This window comes from Erpetoichthys calabaricus, chromosome 15 (genome assembly GCF_900747795.2).
Source record: "Erpetoichthys calabaricus chromosome 15, fErpCal1.3, whole genome shotgun sequence".
Classification (NCBI taxonomy): domain Eukaryota; kingdom Metazoa; phylum Chordata; class Cladistia; order Polypteriformes; family Polypteridae; genus Erpetoichthys; species Erpetoichthys calabaricus.
This window is the reverse complement of record NC_041408.2, coordinates 79,389,810-79,405,625: the sequence shown is the minus strand read 5'-3', so window position 1 is coordinate 79,405,625 and position 15,816 is coordinate 79,389,810. Positions and strand designations below refer to the sequence as shown.

Here is a 15,816-nt window from a genome sequence, read left to right as displayed (position 1 = left end):
ACTTTCTCTGCCACACAAGAATTTTAAGTGACACATGATTAAAATTTACAATAAACACATTCACAATATATGCATGCTGGGAGCGTCTCACCTGAAAGGCAGAGCTGTACAATTTTCTGTTGCATTGGCCTCCAGAACGTCCCTGTCAAAGGTCCAACAACGGTCACCAAGCACACTGGGCCTCCACTAGCCTTGGTATCGCTCTTCAATTTCAGAAATGTCCTTATGAAAGCTTTCGTCCTGCTCGACGCTGGAAATACTCTAGAGGAGAATCCAAATAATGAATTTTTCCAGAAGTAAACACACAGATGTTTGCTCTTTGACATCTGGTCACTGATGGGCACAGAGCTGCGCGTCACACTGGGGAACGGACTTCCTCAAGTCCTAACGAGTTACAAGCCTGCCTGCAAACTCTGGCACAGAAGACTTATTTTATGTTTTTCTTTAAAGGTATAAAAGGCTCACAAACAACAATACAATAATGTTAATCTTGTATTTAATTTAAAAAAAACAAAAAAAACCCCACACACACACCTTAATAAGGGTTTTATGTATTAAATATACGGCCAAAAAAAATAGTCAAAAACTATGGGTGACTGAAGAATTCTGAGTAGACTTCTGAAATCAGCCTGAAAAAGTAGATCTAGAATCCCACTAAATTGTTCTGTGACAAAATTTTTGCTGACCCGTGTTATTGTAAGCAGGCTAATAAACATGTAAGCATGAATAGAAAGACAGCTTGTACGGCTCATCAGCTTGAACCAAGACAAACAAGATCTACTCAAGTCACATGCTTTATTAGTAAAATAATTCTCTTCTGACACCAATTACAGTATGATTTCATGTTCATGTAAGAGCAAAAGCATTTCTTTAAACACACAATAGTCAGATTCATTGATGAAATACCCCAACACTTTTACATAAAAAAGAAATATTCATGGAGCACAAATTTCATTTACTGCCCGTTACACATACAGCACAGCAAACCAGCCTGAAAGTCTGTGCTCCTTGTCATTTTCAAAGCAGCACAAAATGAATCTTTATATTTATCAACAAAAGTTATCCTGTAGCAGTATCACTAAAAAAAATAAAAAATAAAAGGAAAAACACACAATTCAGGGAAAAACAGAATGTATGCTGAACTGGCCAACACTCACACATAGTACCTTATTAAACTTGTGCATAAACAGACTACAGCTGCGTTCACGTGCTATCGGATATTCGGTAAATACAAGTCTCTGAGCTGGAAATTCTGTGGGAATGCATTATGAACTTGTATCTGCAAGTCGGACAATTCAGAGAAAATAAAACTACTCGAATTCTCCGAGTTTTGATGTAACGCTGACCTTTCACCTTAGTCAATTGTATAAAATAAAACCGGTTTAGCCAGCAATGCCATTTTTTTTGGCTTGCACTTGGAGTGAACAGATACACATTTAATGTGTTTATTTCCACAATAAATGCCACTGATCTTTAATAGCTTTCTTGCAGCCCAGGTAACAAATCAACAACATCCTTGAATTTCTCTAAATTGCCCAACCGAAAACCTGCATGAACACACTGAAGTGGGAAGGTGAAACATCACAACTCGGAGATCCGAACAGTCCAAGAGCTTGTGAATGTAGTATAAGAAATAGCTTCCATATACAAAACAATCATATGGAAATAGCAATGGACCATAGCAATTGTTACTTTATACAACACACAGTCTGTTGGACAGATGGTCTGTTTTAGGTGCAAGTGTGCACAAAGTGTGATTTGTGAGGGCAGCAATAAATTCATCAGTACATAAAAACTTTCAGGAACAGAGACAAGTTTGATCAACACACAATTACAGAACAAACATGCTATTAACAATTATGAAAAAATTAAAACTGTTAACAGAATATAAAATAACAGACCCTTAAGCCCAAAGTAAATTGTTATTTCCAGTTTAAATAGGCCAGGCTGTTAGACTAAAATTGTGGGCCTGGTTAACATTTTTTTTTTTTTTTACACCCACTGAAGGCCAAAAATGACACATTAATAAAAGTTGGCCTAATCATATAAATAAAACCTGAGCAAATACAAATGATTATGACAGATACTCCACAATGAACAGTTTGGCCATGTAGTAATATTTCATAACATTCATCTATTTAACACTCTGCAGAGAAAACTGGGCGCCCCAAGCGAATGTTCACCTCCCATTAAGGCAGACTTGACCGCTTAACAATCTCACTTCTCCATCTTGTAGTGTACCAGGCACTGTAAACCCTGTCTGCTGGGGAGGCTTTCCTAAACCCCTCTAATTCAGCTGAATTTGGACTCTTTGGCACTGCTCCTCTATCTTTCAGTCACCTCTCCACGCAGTCTGTCATCTTTCTTAAACTTGTCTTCTTGCTTATCGACTTTTCTTTTCCTTCAGCAAAGGCTAACAAACTGGCACCCAGTTATAAAATTTAGGAAAACTTGATAACCCAAAGAGGTCACCTGGATATGCTGGTAGAACACCAGTGGCTATGCTTGCTGACATTTGTAGTTTATTACGCTGCAGTGACACATGAAAATATCTTATTTCGCCTTGTAAAATACATGCTACTCGCCACTGCTCAGGTGACCCATCAGATTTTTCTGTATGTTACCTACTGAATTTTGCTCTGCTGTTATGAAAAAAGCATTTTTACTATAATATTGTTAAATAACCCACTGCTGAAAATGATCTCATAAATGAAAATTGAACAAGCTCAACCGTGAATGACCATTTGAACTGATGATTGCCACCTCTCACTCATTGAGTCCAGCCTGGTAAAAGCTTTTTTATTGGCTATGAACAAAGAGTGTGTGTTAAAACAGGTAAGATGAAAGATTAAAAATGAAAGAAAACCAAGTATAACCTTTATCTGGTAGAGAGTATGCCTTGTACATATGCATATCCAAGATGTTTTACCAAACATGTCAATTCATCCAAGCAGTTTCACAGGCTGCTTCTAAATAATCCTAAGGTCCTATTAATAAAAATGGAATGATGGAAGGCCGGTCTACAATTACAAATACTTGTTCACATCCAAGTGTTTTTGTTACATTTTTGGTCATGACAATATATTCTGGCAGTGGTTCATTTAACAATATTTTAGTAAAATACAAGTGTTTGGGACATTGTCAGCATGCAACTGGACGATTTGACATGTGGATTATGCAAGCTAAGTAACAGGAGATTGTTTCATGGACATCTTGATATTGTTTGCAGTTGTCCACCTTATTATATCAGAATTTTTGTTCTTCTGACCAATGACTATAAACTACATGGGGTGGAGTAAGCTGCAAAATTGAGCAAGTGATTTTTTTTAGGTAGGAATGCAGACTAATTTATGCAGAAACTACTCATATTTACTACTTTCATTATGTCCCAAAGTAACAAGCTATAAAATCCATAAAACCTCTACTATCAATAATATTTTCACTCCAGATTAAGAATGTTATTTAAATAAAAAAGGCAAGGTTATGAAAATTAGGAGAGCTTTTTCTTTTGAATATAAAAGGTTTCATAAAGTGATTTAAGTGCATTATTAATTATACAATATAAATCTAGAATTTTAAATAATCCTACACCAATAAAACACTCAATAAAACAATTCAAGGCCTTGGGGTGTCAAGGTAATACTAATATAAATTTCATTTAAAACTAAGCAAAGTATAAAATTAGCTTTATATCAAAAGATTTCTACATATTTAGAATCATTTATAAGCTCTGTGTTGACTGATCTGGTCTGCCCTTAGAGTAGTGTCGTTTATCTGCGAGTACAACGCTTTCATTTACTCATTTTGTTGTTTTCACCATTTTATCAATGAATAACAAACTAAATTAAAATGGTCACCAGTAGAAGGTATGTTTAAAGTGGTGGTCAGCTCATTACACAGGCCGAGTTAACCACGCTGAGAATCACACGGAGACTCAGACAGCAGGAGGCTGAAGGAGTCTGGATTAACAATGATGAACAGTCAGTCCCTATTATAAAACATGCGTTTAAAATTATAATGAACATTCAGCTGATTGTATTTCAAAGACGTTGCACCAGCCCTGTTAGGTTTACCTTTATTGTCTTAGATGGCGTTGTGCAGATTCAGCTCAGTCATTTAATGCAGGGGTGTCGAACTCCGGGCCTGGAGGGCCGCAGTGGCTGCAGGTTTTCATTCTAACCCTTTTCCTAATCAGTGACCAGTTTTCACTGCTAATTAACTCCTTTTCCCTTCATTTTAATAGCCGTTTTTAAGAATTCAGTCCTCTAAATTGATTCTTTTCTTCATTAAATGGCCCAAACAGAAATGTGACATGAAATGAGCCAACAGATGACCAGCTAAACAGGGGTTTCAAACTCCAACCAATTTCATTCCAATCAGTTTCTTAATGAGAAGCCAATTCTTGCTGTTAATTAAACCCGTTACTTAATTCCTTGGCTTGCTGCTGTTCTCTTGCTGCTACAGCAGACATTTCCCAAACTGTTGATTTTCTGTTTCTGATTATTGACCTGAGAGATCAACCTTACTGAGACCCTCATCTTTCTTTATGTTCAGATAATGTGGTTAGCTGGTCACCTGTTTGCTCATTTTGTGTCTCATTATTGTTTGGCTGCTAATTAAGGAAATAGAAGGAACTAAGGGGTCTGAGTCGAGTTAATTAAAACTAAGGCAAAAGAAGCTAATTAGCAGCAAAAACAGATCACTAATTAAGAAGGTGGTTAGAATGAAAACCTGCAGCCACTGTGGCCCTCCAGGACCAGAGTTTGACACCCCTGGTTTAATGTCACTACACACTTCACTAAGGAATACTTATATTAAATAAAATGTGCAAGGTTGAAGCCCAAGCCCTACTAATGTTCAGATAAATAAATTAACAAAGCAAAAAAAATTATAATCTTGTCTTATTAAAGAATAGATTTTTTAACAATTTAATGCCTCTGGACGGGGATGTCAGTGTCGTAATTTATATGTTAAATGTATTTATGATTGGGCGATATTATTTTCTTTTCAGAAGCCATCACTTTAACCCTTTGCACTATACCAGAGTAGCTTCACTTGCTGTATTAAAATAAAACAATCTCACAATTCCTTCCATACAGAAAGAAACTTTTCACTGATTATACCACAGCATCTTACATTTTGCCATCTGAAACCTCAAAATAAAAAAAGCATACATATTTTAAAACAGAGGCAGATACCACCTGACATTGAAAGCTGTCATTGGTATTTACCTCTAGTCTTGAAAACAGAGCAAACCGTTTCCTTTCAAGCAAACACCTTCCTGATGGGTTTCTAAATTTTGACCCTTCACAACTTGGATTATGCATTGCTAATAAATGGTTTAAGTTTAATTTAATAAGCAGGGAAATAATAATTCACAGCACCACAACATTTAATAAGTTATCATTGGCTTAAGTCAGATTTCTGTTTTTAATATATCTGTCATTCAATCGATCACAACCAAAGCTCTGTAGATCAGAACGAGGTTGGTTAACATCAAGTCCATAGGACCAAAATGTCCGAGACTTTCAAGTCTGCCTAATATGGGAAAGAGAGGGATGCTGATCTGGTGAGTGCTTAGGTAGATGAGACTTGAGAATTCATAATATTTCCATTTACAAATATCTACAGCATGTTTTCATTTCGTTACCTTTAGCCAACCCCAGAGTACAGTGTAGTGTAAACTCCATGAAATAAACGCATGAAAACCCTGATGGAGTGAATTTATAGATAAGATAAAAAGTTAGTTCAAAATAGTCATCTGCCTTTTTAGATTTACACATTTAAACACCATAAAACACCAAAAATTCATTAGAATTCCTTGAAGATTAACAAAATATAAAGTGCCCTAAAACAAATCATTGCAGCATAACAGAGCAGTTCAGGAATTAAATTAATTAATTTCTCCTTTTGAGAAGTGGAGAGAGTGTTGAACACAAGAATGGAGTGTAATCTAGGATGTTTAGTATGTCTCATAATTTGATTTACGGTGTGAAATGTCCAATTCACTGGAACTGAGACCACGAGTCTGTGCAAGTCTTCTTCTTTCAGGATCCTAAAAAATAAAAACAACAGTAATAATTACAAATAAATGATAGTCACACAAAAAATAAGAAAATATGTTGAGAAAAAGTGGCATTTACAGTCAATTGAAAAATTATATACACCCTATGGACATTCTTGGACTTTTTCAACATATTTGAACAGGGAAACATTAGATGGTCATGATAAAGGGAATATACGACACATGAAAATGACATGGTGTATTCTTTCTCATAATCTAAATGAACAAAAATGCAGATTTGTCACGTGCAACAAAGCAAGTACAGCCCTACATGTATCAGCACTTCAAATACATCAGATTACTAAAAGTTAACTCCGTTTACGTACCAATAATGAGAAATTACTTAGGGAGAATGCAAGTGCACCCTGTCTGATTTAAACTGCAGAAAGCGAGGGTCTGGTATTCTCTTTGTGTGACGTCATCATATGAAGATTATAAGAGCTCGCTAAGGCCGTCAAAAACAACACTGTGGATGTCTATGAGTCTGATAAGGGATTTAAAATGATTGCAAAAAAGTTTGTGAAACAAATCACTTAAATTGTAAGGAAAATCATCCACATGTGGTGTAGATTTCAAATGACAGACAATTTGTCCATCGACTGTACGGCCTAGTAAATTCAGCCCAAGAGTTAACTTTTTGATACTAAAAGAAGTCTCAACGAACACCAACACGTCATCACGGGATCTGTGGGCAACTCTTGCTAAAATTGGTGTCAAAGTGCACACGTACATATTCAGAAAGAGATTGCCCAAATTTGTCCTACATGTAAGGTGTGCCAGGAAGAAGCCATTGCTGTCTAAAAAGGAAATCAGAGAAAGACCACAGTTTGCCATTTAATATCCAGACAAAGATCAGCCTTCTGGAATAATGTGCTTTGGGAGCATGAATAAAAGATAAAGTATTGTTTAGCCACAGTAAAGGTATACGTGTTTGGTGCAAACCGCAGACAGCATTTGAGGAAAAGAATGTCAGACAAACTGTCGAGCATTGTTGTAGAGTCGTCATAGCACAGTCAACAGTGAATTCTGCATCATATGAAAACGTGCTTGAGGACAGTGTGAGGCCACCTCTCTGAAAGTTGACGTTGAACTGGGAATGGACCTATAGACTGCCCTCTTCAAAGCCCTGGTTGGAATCCCATTGTAATTTTCTGAGGGGATTTGAAAAACGGGCAGTACATGAAAGAAAATCATCCACAAACATCTTGCAATTAACATAATTTTGCACAGAAGAGTGGTCCAAAATTTTACCAAGTTGACCAAGGGGACTTTCTTTTACTTACTTTTTTCCCCAGTAAACCATTGCATTTATTAATATTTTTGTTGAATGAATGATTGAAAATGAAATATTTTCTTGTATTTTTATGCAAATATTTCAACTTTACCTGTAGGCATTGCCTATATGAAGATGTGCTGTTTTAAATCTTTAGAAAAAGTCAACAATGTTCATTGGGTGTACCTACTTTTTCACATGACTGAAAATTTACAAATCAACATATGCTCTCTAGGTCTGTCATAAGTAATAAGTGCAATACAAGAATATACTGAATTGAATTCAACTCATCACAGCTTGTTGATGTCCTAAATCAAAGGTATTTGTCTTTTTTGTTAACTGTGAGACAGATTGATTTAATGTAAAAGACACACCAGACAGAAGCATTATTAAACATTTCATTAGATTAACCAAATCATCCAGTGGAGACCACCCAAAAAACGTTTCAGTTTTGCCACTGCATGTGACAGCAGCTCCACATACAGTAAGTACAATGTTGTTTCACTGATAGCAGAACAGACATGACTGGCTTGTTTTCCAGGGTTAAGCAGATGCTTGTCAAGCTATTATTATATGGACAAAATAAAAACATTTTTAATGTTGTTTCAGTAAATTTACATTTCTACTTTGACTATTTTTTTTTGTGTGAACTCCAGGTAGGCTAGAGTGTGAAGTCTTTTTTGGAATAAACATTTTCAGGGCGCCTCTGACTGGGAGGTACAGGTGCCAAGAGAATGACATGGGAACATCTGCTAGCAAATAAAGTTATTCTGATCAATAATTCTTACATTGTACAGGGCTGAGAATGCAGGACATTTATAAATAAAATGCTGAATGTCATTAAGTTCAACGTAGACATCACTGTAGTATGAAAAACTCTGCATTGTTACAGGAATCATTGCTTGTAGAGTTTTGTTCCACTCAAAATGCTGCTCTGTGAGCTGGAGGAGCCTTTCCGTGCTGCATACAGTCAATGGCTATGGCCAGAAGGCGAGGGGAAACATGCGCATGATAGTCCTTTATAGTGCTCAGTGGTAACAGATGAGGGAGGAACAGAAAGGGGGTGGCTTGAGATGGTAGTTACTGAAGGATAATACTGCATTGAAAACTGTGGGAATTTTTATTTTGTAATTTAAAATAAAGCCCTTTTTTTTAAGGAAGCATCAAGTTTCAAATGCCACATTCTGAATATGTCAGGACCTTCCAAATTGTTCTATGAAAAGAATACAAAAAAACAAAGCTGGAAATGCATTTGGTGGAAGATCTAAAGTGCCATGTGCACATACTGTACATTGTTATTGTTATATATTATCTTTCATGTATTTTTGTATCTTTTATGTATTTTCTCTTTTCACTGTTCTGATTTGTGATACAGTAATCCCTCGCTATATCGCGCTTCGACTTTCGCAGCTTCACTCCATTGCGGATTTTATATGTAAGCATATTTAAATATATATCGCGGATTTTTTGTTGGTTCGACGGATTTCTGCGGACAATGGGTCTTTTAATTTCTGGTACACGCTTCCTCAGTTGGTTTGCCCAGTTGATTTCATACAAGGGACGCTATTGGCAGATGGCTGAGAAGCTACCCAACCACAGCGCGTATTATGTATTAAATAAAACTCCTCAAATATATTGTGAGCACGGAGGCTGTTTGCACCCCTAGAGGACACGGCCGCTCCTCAAAAAACGCTGAAAGATTACCTTCACACTGCTCCCTTCTTTGCTGGGCTTACATGTGGCTGCTTTACAAGCGATATGCTTCCCGCATGGTGCTTCGCATACTTAAAAGATCAAACAGCACGTATTGATTTTTGATTGTTTGCTTTCCGCTCTCTCTCTCTCGCTCGCTCTGACATTCTCTGCTCCTGACGGGAGGGGGTGTGAGCAGAGGGGCTGTTCGCATACTGGCCTAGAGGATATGGACGCTCCTCTAAAAAATGCTGAAAAATGTTTGCTCCCTTCCTTGCAGCTACAGTACTTTGTCTGGCGGTGCTTCGCATACTTAAAAGCCAAACAGCCCTATTGATTTTTGTCTGTTTGCTTTTTTCTCTCTCTCTCTCTCTCTGACGCGCACTCCTTTGAAGAGGAAGATATGTTTGCATTCTTTTAATTGTGAGACAGAACTGTCATCTCTGTCTTGTCATGGAGCACAGTTTAAACTTTTGAAAAAGAGACAAATGTTTGCTTGCAGTGTTTGAATAACGTTCCTGTCTCTCTACAACCTCCTGTGTTTCTGCGCAAATCTGTGACCCAAGCATGACAATATAAAAATAACCATATAAACATATGTTTTCTACTTCGCGGATTTTCACCTTTCGCGGGAGGGGTCTGGAACGCAACCCCCGCGATGGAGGAGGGATTACTGTAATCTTCTATCTATTGTGGAAGATCAGCCTCGGCACGGACAGACAGACACCGATGGTTAAAGCACCACACACTGTTTATTTACACTATTCACAATTGGTATTGTCCCGCACACAACCCAGTGTCTCAACACCAAACACCCTCAAGTCCGAGACACTTAAAAGTCCTGCCTTCACCACCTCCACTCCTCTCCTCCGAGCTTCGTCCTCTTCCACCCGACTCTGGCTGATGACTGGAAGGAGGCGGCCCCTTTTATTCCCACCAAGATGTGCTCCAGGTGCCTCCTGATGAGCTTCCTGCGGCACTTCCTGGTGTGGCGGAAGTGCCGCATGAGCACCCGGAAGCACTCCGGGCATCCCTGGTAATACTTCCGCCAGCACCTCCGGGTGTGGCGGAAGTGCTGACGTCCAGGGCTCCTCAGTCGTCTGGGCACCCTCTGGCGGTGGCCACAGGCCCCTATAGGGTTGAGCTTAATTCTTTAATTTTTTACATTTATATAGCGCTTTTCTCACTACTCAAAGCGCTCTCCACACAGGGAGGACCTGGGAAGCGAACCCGCAATCTCCTTACTGCAAAGCAGCAGCACTAACACTGCGCCACCTGTGAGGATAAGCTTCCATGCTCCATTCCCGTGGCCCCCATACCAACCAGGGCGGCTGCCCTTTCGTGGTCCGCGGAAGGCACAGTCCCTCACTCTGTCCTTCTTGACGTCCCGGCTGGGCACACTATGTACTTAAAGTGTATTCCCTAATTTCCTTGTGTTTTGTGGGTGGTACCCCAATGGACAGGACCACAGTCTTCCCTAGAAGATTGAGTAAATTGTCACTTTCACATGCATTAAAGCAAAGCCCTCAGACCACTGGATATGTTTATGCATGCACACCTCGTGAACATGTGCATGTATGGTCTGTCAAAATGTCACTGGACTGAGAGGGGTTAGGTGTGTCCACCCTAGCCGTGACAAGCTATTAAAGGTCAGCAGCAGCTTTAAGTAAAAGGAGGAGATCCAGGAAGAACACAGCCACTAAGAAGACACGTGCCATGAGACACAGCAATGTAACCTTAAGAGACTGAATATCCATGCACTTAGGGTATGTTGGCCTGCATTGTCTGTGACAGCTCCTGAAATATCCAGGTTGTATGGTGTCATATCCATTGGCTTTTGGCACATTTAAGCATATTAATGTTAACAGCTATACTGACTGAATAAAAGTTTAAATCTGCCTTTTGCTTGCCTTGTTGGTCTATCTTGTCATCTGGTGTGTATATAGGACAGGAGGAGACGTCTCCAATAGGTAAAGTGTAGCCTATGTAGTCGGTCCATAGTCTCAGGCAATCCCAGGTATAAGTGTATTGCAGTTGCAGGCTGTGATTCCTTTCAGGCCAGGCAAGTGCAAGGATAATAAAACAAGAATTGGGGTGGAGAACATTTATGTGGGTCTATGTAACAAACAATCTGAGCGTGGGAATAATAGAATCTATGTTTTAGGATAGGCTCACTCCAAAACCCCTTCCAGGAAAAAACAGTGTAAATTGGCTACTTAACTTTGGTTTGTGTGCACAAGGTACATCACATAATAAATAAATATGGTTAACAAATGTCTTAATCACAAACTAATGATGTCATGAATTTACTTTTTCGGCAGTATCTGTTTCTAAATACATTCTACTTTGCCTATACATGTGCACTCCTTTACCTGTACCACATTTGAAAAAAGAAGGAAACTTTAAAACTCGATTCCACAGTGCTTACTGTTGCAGACCTTTGCATCCACTCATGTAAACTAACACTTTAATTGGAAGCCTTTATTGCAATTTTTTTTTTCTCCACACATATTAGAATGCATTTATGTTGTTCATATTACAATATTACATGTGACTTAAACAGCTTGTTTTTAAAAGGTTACTAAGCATCTGATAATCTCCGTGTTTATGACAACGTATCAATAACAGCATTACCCTCACTGGCATCTGCACATCTCAGGTTGCCTGCCCTAAAGGTAATGTTGTCTTCTGACGTACAACTGAGCACAGTACTGTGCTGTGAACAAGCTAATTTAGGGGACAAAGTGAGTATTTCACCCATCAGGTTATTTAAAATGTAAAATGAGCTAGCTAAACAAGGAGTGGAGTTACTGTAGGCAGGCGACTACCTTACAGATGCCAAGAAGCACCCAACTGTCATAATGACTGCATCTTCTGTCCAATGCAGAGCTTAGTCATCTGTGGACTGAACAATTAGTTGCTTTCTATTCAATGAAGTGCGATACACATAACAATATCTTACCAGAAAAGATTCATCGCTGGTTTTGTTCAGATAATTTAATGAAGAGGCACGTTTCATGCTGAAACAAAAAAGATAAAATCTTATCAATCAAATCCTCACTGATTCCTGTTTATCAAATCTCTGAAAGCCACTACCTGTATACCTCTTTCATGCAACAGATCCATCCATCCATCCATTGTCTTCGGCTTATCCGAGGTCGGGTCGCAGGGGCAGCAGCTTGAGCAGAGATGCCCAGACTTCCCTCTCCCCGGCCACTTCTTCTAGCTCTTCCGGGAGAATCCCAAGGCGTTCCCAGGCCAGTCGAGAGACATAGTCCCTCCAACGTGTCCTGGGTCTTCCCCGGGGCCTCCTCCCGGTTAGACGTGCCCGGAACACCTCACCAGGGAGGCGTCCAGGAGGCATCCTGATCAGATGCCCGAGCCACCTCATCTGACTCCTCTCGATGCGGAGGAGCAGCGGCTCTACTCTGAGCCCCTCCCGGATGACTGAGCTTCACACCCTATCTTTAAGGGAAAGCCCAGACACCCTGCGGAGGAAACTCATTTCAGTCGCTTGTATTCGCGATCTCGTTCTTTCGGTCACTACCCGTAGCTCATGACCATAGGTGTGGGTAGGAACATAGATCGACTGGTAAATTGAGAGCTTCGCCTTGCGGCTCAGCTCCTTTTTCACCACGACAGACCTTTAATCGCCACCTTATCGTGGTGGAGGGGTTTGCGTGTCCCAATGATCCTAGGAGCTCTGTTGTCCGGGGCTTTATGTCCCTGGTAGGGCCACCCAAGGCAAACTGGTCCTAGGTGAGGGATGAGACAAAGAGCGGTTAAAACAAACCTCCTATGATGGAAAACAATTTTGGACGGCGCTTTCCCTTGCCCGGACGCGGGTCACCGGGGCCCCACTCTGGAGCCAGGCCTGGAGGTGGGGCTCGATGGCGAGCGCCTGGTGGCCGGGCCTGCACCCATGGGGCTCGGCCAGGCACAGCCCGAAGAGGCAACGTGGGTCCCCCTTCCCATGGGCTCACCACCTATGGGAGGGGCCAAGGAGGTCGGGTGCAGTGTGAGTTGGGTGGTGGCCGAAGGCGGGGACCTTGGCGGTCTGATCCTCGGCTACAGAAGCTGGCTCATGCAACAGATATGGAGAATAAATCTAAAATAGTGCAGTTTTCAAAACGGAGTGCTCTTTTTTCTGGTTTTCAGCATTTCTTTAGCTGTTTATCTCAGAGCAGTTGCGTAATCATATAAAGTGTTAAGACTGTTTGTTTCAGGGGCACATTTAAAAAAAAAACACACACACACACACAGAGGAAAGGAACAAAAAAACTAATCATTAAGTCAACAGCCTATTCTTCTTACAAATTGATGACTAGACTGACATTTCAAAAGCTTTCCCATGGTGCCAGAAATACTTTCCCAAACTGGTCTAGTGAGAAGTCAAGCAAAATGACACCTTTTATTGACTAACTAAAAAAATTACAATATGCAAGCTTTCAAGGCAACTCAGGTCCCTTCTTCAGGCAAGATGTAAGCTTTCGAGGCAATGTAATTTACATCTTACCTGAAGAAGGGGCCTGAGTTGCCTCGAAAGCTTGCATATTGCAATCTTTTTAGTTAGCTAATAACAGGTGTCATTTTGCTTGACTTCTCACTACATTCACAATGGCTAACACGGTACAACACCCTAGTACTCCAAACTGGTCTGAAACTTTTAATTAGGAGACTTACTTTGGATTTCTTGGTTCAGGTGAAACACTTCCTTGCAGCTTCCTTACTAACAACTCACTGCTCCTGCGAAAAACATCACGGATTCTCCCTATTGAACCACTTCTCTGCAGTGCACCACTACCATCCTTTAAAAAAAAAGAAAGTCATACATATAAGAAATCGGTTTAGTTGAAGATTTACAGTTATACAAAACAGATGCTTTATCTTCTTACTCATGTAAAACCTTGTTTTGAATTTACTTCTTCTGGCATTTTCTAAATATTTAGCTCCGATTACACCTGTCAAGAAAGATTTTGTCACAGAACAGCTTTGAGTGTTTTAAAAGTAGTTTTTTCTGCTGATTTCAAGAATGTTTTCATAGATTTTGAGTTATGAATATTTTTTAGGTTGTATATTTAGTACATAAACTCCTGTTAAGCTGTACAGGTTTTTAAGAGTTAAATTAAGGATTAACATGCCTTCAAATATTAGTTTATTGGATTCTCATCTGGATTGTTCTGCTGGAAATAGTGGTTAGTGATGGGAATGGTGTAATCAAGACATTCCTGAAATGGAAAAGCGACACCAAGTCAAATGTCACAAGTCCCAGTGTGCTTGCTGACTACTGCTTGTCCCTTAGTAGGGATATTCCTGAAGCCAAATACAGGAGAAAATTGTACACTTCTACGATTTAATTAAGACACTCCCGGCAAGTATACAGTGCATCCAGAAAGTATTCACAGCGCATCACTTTTTCCACGTTTTGTTATGTTACAGCCTTATTCCAAAATGGATTAAATTCATTTTTTCCCTCGGAATTCTACACACAACACCCCATAATGACGTGAAAAAAGTTTACTTGAGATTTTTGCAAATTTATTAAAAATAAAAAAACTGAGAAATCCCATGTACATAAGTATTCACAGCCTTTGCTCAATACTTTGTCGATGCACCTTTGGCAGCAATTACAGCCTCCAGTCTTTTTGAATATGATGCCACAAGCTTGGCACACCTATCCTTGGCCAGTTTCTCCCATTCCTCTTTGCAGCACCTCTCAAGCTCCATCAGGTTGGATGGGAAGCGTCAGTGCACAGCCATTTTAAGATCTCTCCAGAGATGTTCAATCGGATTCAAGTCTGGGCTCTGGCTGGGCCACTCAAGGACATTCACAGAGTTGTCCTGAAGCCACTCCTTTGATATCTTGGCTGTGTGCTTAGGGTCGTTGTCCTGCTGAAAGATGAACCGTTGTCCCAGTCTGAGGTCAAGAGCGCTCTGGAGCAGGTTTTCATCCAGGATGTCTCTGTACATTGCTGCAGTCATCTTTCCCTTTATCCTGACTAGTCTCCCAATTCCTGCCGCTGAAAAACATCCCCACAGCATGATGCTGCCACCACCATGCTTCACAGTAGGGATGGTATTGGCCTGGTGATGAGCGGTGCCTGGTTTCCTCCAAACGTGACGCCTGGCGTTCACACCAAAGAGTTCAATCTTTGTCTCATCAGACCAGAGAATTTTCTTTCTTATGGTCTGAGAGTCCTTCAGGTGCCTTTTGGCAAACTCCAGGCAGGCTGCCATGTGCCTTTTACTAAGGAGTGGCTTCCGTCTGGCCACTCTACCATACAGGCCTGATTGGTGGATTGCTGCTGAGATGTTTGTCCTTCTGGAAGTTTCTCCTCTCTCCACAGAGGACCTCTGGAGCTCTGACACGAGTGACCATGTGAACCAGTGAACTGTGGGACCTTATATAGACAGGTGTGTGCCTTTCCAAATCATGTCCAATCAACTGAATTTACCACAGGTGGACTCCAATGAAGCTGTAGAAACATCTCAAGGATGATCAGGGGAAACAGGATGCACCCGGGCTCAATTTTGAGCTTCATGGCAAAGGCTGTGAATACTTATGTACATGTGCTTTCTTCATTTTTTTATTTTTAAGAAATTTGCAAAAACCTCAAGTAAACTTTTTTCACATTGTCATTATGGGGTGTTGTGTTTAGAATTCTGAGGAAAAAAATGAATTTAATCCATTTTGGAATAAGGCTGTAACAACAAAATGTGGAAAAAGTGATGCGCTGTGAATACTTTCCGGATGCACTGTATATAATGTAAATAGAAATTTATTGTA

The 15,816-nt window shown here is 40.0% G+C and overlaps 1 protein-coding gene across 3 annotated transcripts in view; it reads right to left on the bottom strand.

Annotated features, from left to right (window-relative positions):
• Positions 1–776: 776 nt before the first annotated feature.
• Positions 777–15,816, bottom strand: part of LOC114666275 (kinesin light chain 1-like) — a 109,873-nt gene continuing 94,833 nt past the window's right edge. For all 3 annotated transcript variants that reach the window (XM_028821092.2, XM_028821094.2, XM_051919201.1), the window contains exons 14-17: positions 13,713–13,837; positions 11,992–12,049; positions 4,769–6,055; positions 777–4,107 (exon numbers count right to left, since the gene is read on the bottom strand). In XM_028821092.2, the coding sequence (XP_028676925.1) occupies positions 5,963–6,055; positions 11,992–12,049; positions 13,713–13,837 (276 nt within the window). In that variant the 3' untranslated portion in view covers positions 777–4,107; positions 4,769–5,962. The remainder of the gene's footprint in view (positions 4,108–4,768; positions 6,056–11,991; positions 12,050–13,712; positions 13,838–15,816) is intronic.